The sequence below is a fragment of the Hippoglossus hippoglossus genome, chromosome 21 (assembly GCF_009819705.1).
Source record: "Hippoglossus hippoglossus isolate fHipHip1 chromosome 21, fHipHip1.pri, whole genome shotgun sequence".
Taxonomy (NCBI): domain Eukaryota; kingdom Metazoa; phylum Chordata; class Actinopteri; order Pleuronectiformes; family Pleuronectidae; genus Hippoglossus; species Hippoglossus hippoglossus.
Genome location: NC_047171.1, coordinates 13,453,272 through 13,463,943, shown reverse-complemented (window position 1 = coordinate 13,463,943; position 10,672 = coordinate 13,453,272). Strand labels below are relative to the sequence as shown.

At 38.7% G+C, this 10,672-nt stretch overlaps 1 protein-coding gene across 2 annotated transcripts; it reads left to right on the top strand.

Annotated features, from left to right (window-relative positions):
* The first annotated feature begins 232 nt into the window (after positions 1-232).
* On the top strand, positions 233-10,015 carry lnpa (limb and neural patterns a). Of its 2 annotated transcripts, none has more exons than XM_034574625.1 (13): positions 233-294; positions 1,162-1,250; positions 1,680-1,721; positions 4,125-4,312; positions 4,395-4,453; positions 4,536-4,576; positions 5,599-5,682; positions 5,774-5,825; positions 5,920-6,147; positions 7,140-7,245; positions 7,986-8,056; positions 8,562-8,717; positions 9,060-10,015. In XM_034574625.1, exons 2-13 carry the CDS (start codon positions 1,224-1,226, stop codon positions 9,230-9,232), a joined length of 1,227 nt encoding a protein of 408 aa, XP_034430516.1. In that variant the 5' UTR covers positions 233-294; positions 1,162-1,223; the 3' UTR covers positions 9,233-10,015. The 2 variants fall into 2 exon arrangements, with proteins under 2 accessions (XP_034430516.1, XP_034430517.1); XM_034574626.1 differs by lacking the exon at positions 233-294 and adding an exon at positions 350-477 and having other exon boundaries at positions 9,060-9,232.
* The last annotated feature ends 657 nt before the right edge of the window (positions 10,016-10,672 follow it).

Below are 10,672 nucleotides of genomic sequence, written 5' to 3'. Positions count from 1 at the left end.
CAGCTATGTCCTGTCCCTGCTGCAGCTCCTGTCCCCCTGCAGCTATGTCCTGTCCCTGCTGCAGCTCCTGTCCCTGCAGCTATCTCCTGTCCCTGCTGCAGCTCCTGCCCCCCTGCAGCTATGTCCTGTCCCTGCTGCAGCTCCTGCCCCCCTGCAGCTATGTCCTGTCCCTGCTGCAGCTATGTCCTGTCCCTGCTGCTGCTACAGGACACTCCCCCATCTCGGCTCTCACACCCTCTGTTTAAAGACTGTCCAGCTACAGGCTGTTCCAACCTGAGCAGCTCCCCTCAGAAGGTAAAGTGTTTCACTCCTGAACATTTCTCTGCTAACATCGAACTTTCCTGTCCGGTCACTGCACTTTTCTCTCTAATTCAAAACCCGGGGGCTGACGTCAACTAACTTCAGGTCGCACTGGCTGCACTTCTGTGGTGTCCTGTTGTATGCTAGCGCTACAAGCTAACAGTTAGCACCCCCAAGGTTAGCTCGTGTTACGGCGGCGCTAACTCTTATCAGTGTATAGATGAAGTAGGTTAAAGTTCTGGAGGACACATCGGCTGCATGTGGATGTCTCCTGGCTTCTCCGTGAGGAAGCTGGTACCGTTAGGTTTGCGCAGCCTTCAGCAAACATCGGTTGGAAATGTCAGCCGCCTCCGGAGTTCAGTTGTGAAGTTTGCTAACTCGATTTAGCACACGGTGGTTCAGCCTGGTGGCTCCACACTGTTTTGTGTTCACCTCAACAACACACAACGACGGGTTGTGTAGTGGTCGTTATTGTTAGTTTGTGTAAAGCGGCTTTTTCCATTGTGTGTGTGTGTGTGTGTTGCTGTGAGATCGTAACTGAACTCGCAACAAGACCACGTAGCTCTAAGAGTCCTTCAGTGCACCTCACTCCGAGTTGTCATGTTGATGTTTTATTGACTTAATGCTGTGGTGTGGTGCTGGGGCATCGAACACACTTTACACTAGATATGTTTGAGCTCTTTTAAAAACCTTTTTGTTATGAATGCAAAGGGAAGGATTTAAAATGATTCAAAACCTCATCCAATCTAAAGCAGCTTTATCAAAAACATTATATTAATGTGGTATTTCAGTGCATCACTTTCAGCTTCATGCATGTAATGAGTAAACAAGTGTTTATTGAACCCAGACACTTGTCAACAGGTGGAGAGGAAACCTGAGAGCAAATCAGAGGAGTGTCCCAGGAACAGAACCTCATCGCCAACATGGGGGCTGTGGTCTCACGGTGGAGGGTTCGTCTCTTAACTTTTGCAGACTTTGTCTTTCTACTTATTGCTGTTTATATAAATAATGTAACCACACATCTGCCGGCACAATGTTTGTTTCCTTGTTGAAGAATAGGTTTAATTAGAATCTTTGAAGTTTATATTTAGTATTTACATGAACCACACCACACTCTGGATGGATCTAGATAAATGATCACAGTTCAGATGTTTATGTTAATACTCCTCCTAGCATCACCATTCCCTGGTATAGTGCCATGCACAGACTAACTTGTTTCACTAACAGAAGAACACACGTACACAAAATGTGGAAAGATGAAGCAGGAAGTTTCCAGATCTTTTTCAGGAAGTTGATTACACAATCGGGGGGGCAGTTGCTATGGCAACATTGAGATTATTTTCCACTGACATGGATTTTTAAAATGTCTTGTCTTGCAGGCTAAACCCTCCACTGTAGAGCTTTTGGAAGGAATCGATAAGGTATGTTCAATCTAACTTATTCCACTATTCAAAAGTTTCCACATTGACTTATAATTGTCTAAACACATTTTATTTTAACGGTATAGTTAAAAATGAGAAAATGTTCCTTTTTATATTTGCCTGGGGTGAAAGAAAACATGCCATCAAATGACTGAAGCACGAGAAATCATGCTCTAAATGTTTTTGAAGCATTTAGAGCCTCAGCTGCACAGTGGGAACAGTGTACAATGTATTAAGTGTTTCATTAGAGGAATAGACAACCAAAGCCTTCATTGACAAGAAACATTTTCACAAACATTAAAATCAATTGGTTTCCATAGAGAGATGTTGTTTTACAAACTAAAAAAAGCCATTCATTTTGTCATTCAGATAAAAAACAAAACCATATGTGTGATATTTTTTTTTAATATTCACTTATCTCCGTTAACTTGTAATTGTGGGATATGATAATGCCTTAGTAAAGAAATTCAACTGTACATTCTTGCTTAGTTCTTTTATTTGATGTTTGGATTAAAACATGGACTTAACAAATCCATTCAGGGTTGTCACAGACGCCTTTAGTCAATAAGTGCAACCAAATGAAGAATTATCATTTCAAGGGACCAAAGGCAGTTATCAGTGTAATGAAGTTTATAAAGATGATTTGATCCAGAAACACAGACCCCCTGTAATTATACATGTTGATACAATCAATATTATTATTCTAATAACATGCCAAAATGCAGAAAAGTTAAAAGTGTTAAGTTTTCTTTTGTTGTACAGTCAGAACATTGGTTTTTGAAGTGGAAACAATGCTGTGGAGGACAGGTTGTGTCTGCACGCATCATCTTCTGACCATAAGCAAACAGATGCATCCATGAATGCCAAATCCTCATTTGCTGACTGATGGGGCTTTAGAGCTCTTCTGCAGTCAAGCGGGTGTTAGGCTATTTTGAGCACCTGTCCTTGGAGCAGGAGACACTGCACAAACACGGAAGAGGTCAGGTTGCGTTGAAATAGTGAAGAGACGAGTGTTGGGCTCGCTGGTTTCTTCATCTCTCTTGACAGAATGTTTTGAACGACCTAATATTACACATGCACGGTTAGGCCACAGATACACAAGTGCATGCATGATGTGCTGCAGCACTGAATGCAAGATCAGTTTATCCAGTGCTTAGAGTGACAGACACACATGTTACAGTATAACCATAGTGACCAAGAGTGGGTCCTATTTTTGGACGGGTCAACCAGCACTGTAAAGCAGCGGTGTAACATTTCATTTAAAATAAATCTAGAGATAAGTGAGTCATTTGTTATTTGCAAAAATAATAGTCTTTTCTACTGGAGGGGAATTCTGATCCTAATTTGACCAAACAACTTAGGTATGCTCCCACTCATTAATTTAGTTATATTGCTCTAAAATGCTACATGCCTACAAGCAGTTACTCTTAATAAACTTTGCTTCCATTTCATCTATATAAAGGCATGGCCCTCATGCAGACTGTTGGGAGAGGTGGCATCAAGCCAATGGTGACTTGCATTATAAAATACTTAGCTGCAAATTTGCCCGACAACAGGTCAAATAATCTTAGTTCAGTTTCAGACTTGTCCGACTGTACAATAGCCTCAAGCCACAACGTGTACAACATCTAAATTAGATGAGAGTAATATGTTCATATCAGAAAAGAATATAGATGGATCTCCCGGCCTCATTGAAAAGCCTCCTGTGAGACTTTATTGATCCAGACCTGAGAGAAGGAACACAAACATGTCACCATAGAGTTCATTTGCATTACCCAGGTGTTGTGTGCTGCTGTTGTCTCCGTTCCATAATATTATTATGAAAAACTAAGTAAGATGGAAGTTGACTTATAATATCCATATTGTGAAAAAAATCTCATTTTGTACATTGTGAGAATTGAAATAATGAACTGATTTTGAAAGGAATTCAACTGCATATCACTGTTATGCAGACTACTATTACATCTTTTATGGGTAAAAACAATAAATTAAATACTTGGTTTGTTTTGATTTACTGTGTGATTTGAATACATTTAAATAATAAATGTTAAATTTCATATCATCACAATAGGATTTTACTGAAAGTCAATAAACAAATATGGAATTAATGTTGTTTTTGGGGGAAACTATTTAGTGGGATCAGTGTTAATATGTTACTTGAAAAATGCTGAATAGTGCAGTGGTTGTTGTGGCAGTAACATTTGTATTAATTTTGAGAAAATACTAATTGTTCTGTTAGTCTTAAGCTTGTACTTATAGATATTTTTGTTTGTAAATATATCACCTTTTGGAACTATTGCAATCTGAATGAAGAAAAAAAACTTTTCTTAAACTTAAAAAGACTATGATGTTAATAGAAATGTATTTTTGTACTAACTGAACACTTGTTTCTTTTTTCCACAGGATACACAGACACTTGAAGAATACGGTGAAAAGTATCAGAGGCAGTTGAAGATTTGGGTCGGGCGCCTGCTTCTCTACTCGTCTCTCTTCTTCTTGATAACATGTATAGTCGTGTATTTCTGGTACCTGCCCGAACAGTTAGTGGGACGGCTCATATTGTCTCTTCCCTTCATAATTTTCCCCTTATTGTGAGTATACATGATGGTCAGTCACATTTTTTACTACGCTTGATAAATAACAAATAACAGTTGTTATTTTTTTCTTTTGTAGAGTCTGGTTACTTCGAAAAATGCTTATTATCATTTTTTCGAGAAGAACAGAGAAAAATAGTAAGGTTCTTTTTTGCTATTGATACAAACATTGTTACACATTTTCAACCGGTGTTGAATTTGCCAAATGTTTCTTTTCCAGATGACAAATTAGAGGATCTTAAAGCACAAAAAAGGAAAATTGTAAGTTTCTTTCCTATATTCACTTGTTTCACGTGTATCTTTGGTTTCCTCTTCTGTCAAAATCAATAACATAACTTTTCATTTCAAACAGCCTAGCATCTTGCTACTAACTAAAGATTGTTAGCATTGGATGAGTTGCTCCAAAATTGCAAGAGTACTGAAAAATACCGTACCATAATTGTATACATTATATATATATATATATAATTGTTAAGATACACAATGGTCCTCAGTTGCAGTAGTATCCAAAAATAAACAGTATCTTTGAACTTTTGATCTTCAGCTCCACTAGCAGCCTACAAATATTCTCTCATGTCCTTGAAATCAGCGTTTAGCTTGAGAAAACTGCAAAGTAACACTTCAAAAAGCAGCTGTCACACATATGTGGCTGAGATAAGTAAGAGAAACGTGTTATATAACTTATCTTTGTAGAACACATTGTAATTTTGATGAGTCAGGATCTCCGGTTCATTCTAAAGTTACATGGGAAGCCTTGCAGTGTTCCCCTTTTTGATCTTCTCAGCGTTTAGCAGCTCGATACTTGCTCGTCCAATCTTGCTGATCCAGACAGTGTTTGATCGGTACAGTACCTTAACCCAGTAAACCACTCCGCTAATGCCACTTTAATTAATAGCATTTAGTGCCGCAAAGAAATAAATCTGAGAAATTGCTTGTCATCCTCCGTCAAGTCTAATAACTTTCAATAATTAGGGCTGATGGATTTTCACACTCTCCATTATCGAAGTAGTGAATGTAATTATTCTTCATATCATATGTAAACATTTAGAAACGTTTGACTAATGTTCAGTGAAGTTGCACTATTTGGTGAAGTTTCTGGTGGCCTTTATCAGTCACGTTGAGTTGTAATGTTATGATAGGTGATTTATAATAAATTGTTTGTAACACATCAGATGATCATCTTCTAATTACTTGGAAATAGACATTTTATTATAGCAATCATTTTTAGGGGAATGTTTCTGTAAAAAAACAGAATCTGTCCTTTAATACTTTCTTTTCTGCAGCTTGAAGATGTTATGGAAACCGAGACTTACAAAAATGCTAAAATGATTCTGGAGAGATTTGATCCTGATTCTAAGAGGAAAATGGTGAGTTTTTGTACTTTTTAATAAAAGGCAGTTTGTCTAATTGTATTGGATTTATACCATGTTTATTAAAACTCTCGTTATCTGTGTGAAGGAGCTGGAATCTACTCCAGTCGGACCTCAGATGACTCCAAAACCAGGACAAGGTATCAATGCATTTTGAAGATGGAACTGATTTACCTCTGTTCCTCTTGCATTTCATACTAGTGTTAAGCAACCTGCATTGTTGTCTGTATTTAGAAATCCGTCACCGCAATGTCATCCCAAGAACCCCACTGATGATGGTGAATCCCGCGAGCAGCGCCGCCGCCGCTGCCCGCCCTCCTCTTGCCTCTGGGCCCACGTATCCTGGACGAGTTTCCCACTCCGCTCCTGGTGGACCCCCAGAGAGGAGCCTGTCGGCTATCGCTGCTCAGCAGAGCTTGATGAGGAGGCCTGTGACCCCGGGAACACCTGTTCCAGGAGTTGGTGAGCTACCTCCACACAGGGGGACCACATCATAATGTGGTCGATTAAGGTGTGATTTACTCTTCCCTGGCTCTGTGTCCCCAGTTGCTCAAGGCACTGTGGTGTGTGTTGTCAGCAAGGGTGGTGTATGCTACACATTAGTTGTAATGGGTAATTGTATGAATGTAGTTTTTAAATATCTTATTAAAAGGTTCAACCTTCCTCAAATAAGTGTGTAGTTGTGAACTTGGATTATAAATAGCTTTGATATAGTCAGAAGAGCAGTTGTTGTGTATAGAAGACATCTGTGCAGTATAGAGGTGTTGAATATTCAATACAAATTATTTCTGGACTATGAACACTCAATAGAAGATGCAAATAAGTGCAAACAGTAAAGGAAGTGTGTTCCTAGAGGAAGCTGCATGGTGTAATTGCCATGTGGAATGCCAACTGTGAAGTTTGCACGAAGCAGGATTACATTAACTGTGATTAATTAGCCAGACCTGCGTTTGTTCTCTGGGCAATGGTGCTGGAATCTCACTAAATGTCTTTTAATGCTTGGTGAAATTGCCTTTGGCATTGGGAACCCCTCACAAATGGTTTACATGACTTGATGTTATCACCTGCTTCTGTCGAAAATTGAAAGTGAAAAGCAATTTGATACAAAGAGTCACCACAGAGTTTCCATATGTTGGTAAATTAATAACCAGCAGGATGCCGAGACTCTGCCAAGTCTCACAGAAATGACCAGTCATCTTCCTATGATTGCTCTTGATGTTAGATTATATTAATTACTACGCACCGACTCAGTGGGGATTCTGGACGTGCTTCGCAAGTGAGATCCAGTGTAAAGTCTTTAAAGAAAAAGAGGCGTGTTCTGTAACATTCATCGTGGTTTGTGCAGTAAACTGTGAATCTGAGGCTCAGCTATTTCAAAGAGGGACCTGTTTATTGCAGTTTCTGTTCAGGACTGCAGGCTGTGACCAGCCGCCTCTGGTGTTGTGTTTTAACAGGTATGCATCCTCCAGGTCCGCCCCTGGCCAGACCTGTGCTCCCAAGGGACAGAGGTGCTATGGACAGAGTCATTGAGTATCTGGTTGGAGACGGCCCTCAGAACAGGTTGGAGGTCCCTTGTCTTTAAACCACAGCCCCACCAATTTATTGGTTGGTTGATAAACTCGGCCAATATGAGCCGTTAGCAGACATATCACTATCAGCGTTTAACTTAACTGATATGAAAACTTTTATTTAATAGAATTTAGAATGCTATAAAAGATGTGCATTTATGTTTACATTTTACATGAAAATAGTTTCTTTTCTTAATTTCAAGTTCTATATAATTTGTTATATTTATTTTTGTTTGTAGTTATTTATAATAAAGTTGTTGGTTAAACTGTAAAACTAGCTTCAGTTATACTACTTTGTAATAACAACAACTCCTAATATATATGTATCGGCCTATATAGCGGGTTTTTTCTTACTCCATAATATAGGTATCTGCATTGGCTCATAAATATCCATATCAGTCAGGCTCTACTTTAAACCTTCCTGTCAGAAATCAACTAACATATGGGGAAGACTAGTAAGATATAGTAGCACTAGTATAGTAACGTTATGACAAATGTTATTCAATAGTTTATCATGCATATTACTAAAACACTGAAATGATGCTTTACCTGAAATACAACATTTAAAACATTTAACGTAATAGAAATCTTCTAAATATATCTCTTGCCACTGAGATCAGTGTTAAAACTAACAGGGACTTTCTTCTGCTTGTGCTTTATTTAAGCTAAGGACAGTATGAATGTTTCATGTCCTGTATACTGTCCTCACCTGATGTCTTTCCTCCCTTACAGATATGCTCTCATATGTCAGCAGTGTCTGTCCCATAATGGAATGGCAATAAAAGAGGAGTTTGAATACATCGGTAAGACTTTATGAAACATAAATTCAGTTCAATTTAATTTGTACAGCAGCAAACCACAACATACATTGTCTTGAGGCTCATAGTAAGGTTTTCATTACACAGCTCCCACAATGAGCAAACACTTGGTGACAGTGGAGAGATTAAAAAAGAAAAAGGAACTGAGGATGGGCGGCCATCTGCCTCGACCGGTTTGTTTGAGAGGAGAGAAATTGAGGAGAGCCGAGAAATCACTGTCAGTCTCCATCGAACACTGTGCACTGTAGCATTTGGCAGTGTAGTATATCATATGGTCTTAAATGCCTCTGCCACTACCGACCCCTGTAAGCAAAACGGCTGAAGATTGAATATGCAAACCAGTCTTACCCATCAATTTGAAACGTTTATGCATCTCCGGCATGTTTTGTCATTGGTTCATCTTCATGTATATTTATCCATGTCTGTGTGAGAGTGTATTAGTGAGGTGACATTAACTATATGTCTTGTGTTATTCTCGTTGTTGTTTCAGCGTTCCGTTGTGCATATTGTTATTTTTTGAACCCTGCGAGAAAGACCAGGCCTCAGGCGCCCAGTCTCCCCGTGGTCGCTGGCGAACTCAAGATGCCATCTGAGGCGTCCTTCCAAGCGTCTGATGCTGATGTAGACGACGAGCAGTCTAGTTTAGGTAATAATGACACTCAAGCATAAACTTTATTATATATAACTATAAAATAAATACAAAATACAGATATGTAGAACTTGAATTAAGTAAAATAAAAACATACAAGCTCTATTTTTCTGCATTGTTTATTCTGTAAAATAAATCTTTTCATTTAAATTCTGACACTGATATGTCTGCAAAAGGCTCATATCAGCCCATCTGTAAATTGATCAGACTTTATTAATTAGAAATTCCAATTTTTATTGGACACATATACAGTAGCATTCATTCTTTTCCTTCCTTCTTTTTCGAGTCTTGTTTTCAGCATCTACACATCTAAACTGAAATGTTGTCTGTCATTATCAGGGAAATCCAAGCTTACTGATGCATCTGCTGAACCAGATGCCGAAGAGCCAGAAACGCCAACAACCGCAGAGTCCAATCCTACGTCAGACGAGCAAAGCTCCCCAGAGTCACAAGACGTGCCCTCGGAGAAATCTGACGGAGAGCAGGACTTGTCTGCCATGGAAGTGGAATAAAACAGTGGCGTAGTGATTTCATTACAAGTCATGCTGGAGTTTAGTTTTTTCTTCGAAGAAACGTGATGAGTTTAAGAAATTGCCGTAAGTTGGAATAACACGGTAACAAGCTAGCAGCTGATACAATTTTCAACTTACTGTACACAGTGTCCTTCCCTTTGAGAATAGTCTTTTATGGCTGTTATTAATGAAATATGAAATCATGTAGCACTAGCGTTTGGTAGCAGATGCCAAACAACCCGTGTTCCTAGTAATATGCAGCCCAATGAGGATGGTGGTAAAATATTAGTTGTTTTGGATGTTGCGTTGGAAAAGTCTTTCTTATTACATATTTTATTTGTTTTTGACTGAATTCTTGCATTTTGCTCTCTTGGTTTACAGAAAACAAGGCATTTTGTCGGGAAATACAATTTTATTTATGGGGAATATTTATAAATATTTTCTACACCTCAGTGCCTTTCATGACCATGTGGACTGGAGTTACTCTGTAGCACAGTGGCGCTAATGAATTGTTTACACATCCATGGTACCATAATAGGAAAGCACATACAATATGTATTTATTTCTAAAAGGAAGAGATTTATGTCGGTACTGTGCACCTGCTTTAAGTGCCTTTTTACATTTTAAGTCTCCGTCTCAGTATTGTCGATATGACATATTTACATATAGACAATAATACAAATGTAACTGTTTTCAGTCTTTAAAGACAGTATCTGTTTGCTGAATGTCTGAGTTTTCTGACCTGTATAAATAATGGTAAATAAATATTTTTGAACATCTGTGTACATGTGTGCTCAGGATCATAACCCCCCCCTTTATAAAACCATATTTAAATTCAATAGATCTGCATTTTTATTTGGATCTGCACCAAATTGCACACACTCAAAAATATCAGTCCCCTAAACATCCCCTATTTTATTGTAAGATCTCTACAAAATTTCAGGGAAATGAGCTCAGTGTTTATCTGTAATCCTGCAAACCAACAAACAGACAGAGGTGAAATCAGTCTCCTAGGCAGAATGAACTACAATGGCACTTCGTAATGTGCATACTTCTGCCATTCAATCAAGCTGCACCAAATTGTACACACTCATACATATCAGTCCCCTAAATATGCCAAGTTTTAATAATAAAAATCCATGAGTTATTCCCTGGTGAAAATGTCAAATCTAAAAATGTTCAAGGAAGTGGGAAAAAATTCTCCTGGATCTGCCCCTAAGCTTGGATTTGCATTAAAGTTTATTGAGTTCCATCCCGGCCCATGTCCCATCCCTCCACCAAGTGCGGTGGAAATCTATTCTGTAGTTTTTGCCAAATCCTACGGACAAACTGACAAGGGTGAAAACATAAGCTTCCCGGCAGAGGCACAGGCCACAATAAATAAACATTTAAGCCGCCATGCTAACAACATGTATCCCTGTTACCTGTGTATTTTAAATT